General features: G+C 40.2%; 1 protein-coding gene across 1 annotated transcript in view; it reads left to right on the top strand.

Moving 5' to 3' along the window:
• Positions 1 to 555, top strand: part of NRG2 (neuregulin 2) — an 84,661-nt gene that overhangs the window by 38,859 nt on the left and 45,247 nt on the right. Inside the window, exon 3 of the mRNA XM_009081857.1 lies at positions 1 to 37. This exon is cut by the window's left edge and continues 73 nt beyond it. Within this exon, the coding sequence (XP_009080105.1) occupies positions 1 to 37 (37 nt within the window). The remainder of the gene's footprint in view (positions 38 to 555) is intronic.

The following is a 555-nucleotide window of genomic DNA, read 5'->3' as shown; positions in this document are numbered from 1 at the left end:
AAAGACACCGCAAAAGGCAGCCTGAATGTGAAAAGTGGTAAGTGAAGAAGCCAGCAAATGTCTCGAGCTGTCTGCCATTCTGCAGAAGGTTCTGCACATGGTCTGTCTTGTATTTTGTTTCATGCTTTCAGGATATCGAGTAAAACAATCTTGGGAGATAAGAAAAATGCAGCTTAGCATAAATGTTTATCTTTGTTATCTGTCACTGGCAATGTGGTTAATTTACATTTTAAATAAACCTACAGTCTATGTGTTTTTTAAAAGGGGTAAGGAGGAAAGAAAGCTGGTGGGCTTGATGTCTTCCTTTTTTAAAGAATTTCTGAGCAGCAAAACTCACCAGAAGGCAAGTAATTAAACCATAGCTTTGTGATGAGTGAAGTTGCTTCTGGTTTTCATCCTAGAATGTGTGCTCCATCTCTTAGAGCTCAGCGGATGGAGTCTGAGGTTAGGTGGTTTTATTATTATCTTGGTCATAATAATTATATTGCTTAACACTATGGTTTGGATGCACCCTCTGGCTCAGAAAGTCCCCACTGTGGCTGCCAGAAGCCAGGA

This window comes from Acanthisitta chloris, unplaced genomic scaffold (genome assembly GCF_000695815.1).
Source record: "Acanthisitta chloris isolate BGI_N310 unplaced genomic scaffold, ASM69581v1 scaffold1079, whole genome shotgun sequence".
NCBI lineage: Eukaryota > Metazoa > Chordata > Aves > Passeriformes > Acanthisittidae > Acanthisitta > Acanthisitta chloris.
Note: the sequence above shows the minus strand (reverse complement) of the source record. Positions and strands in the feature narration are given on the sequence as shown.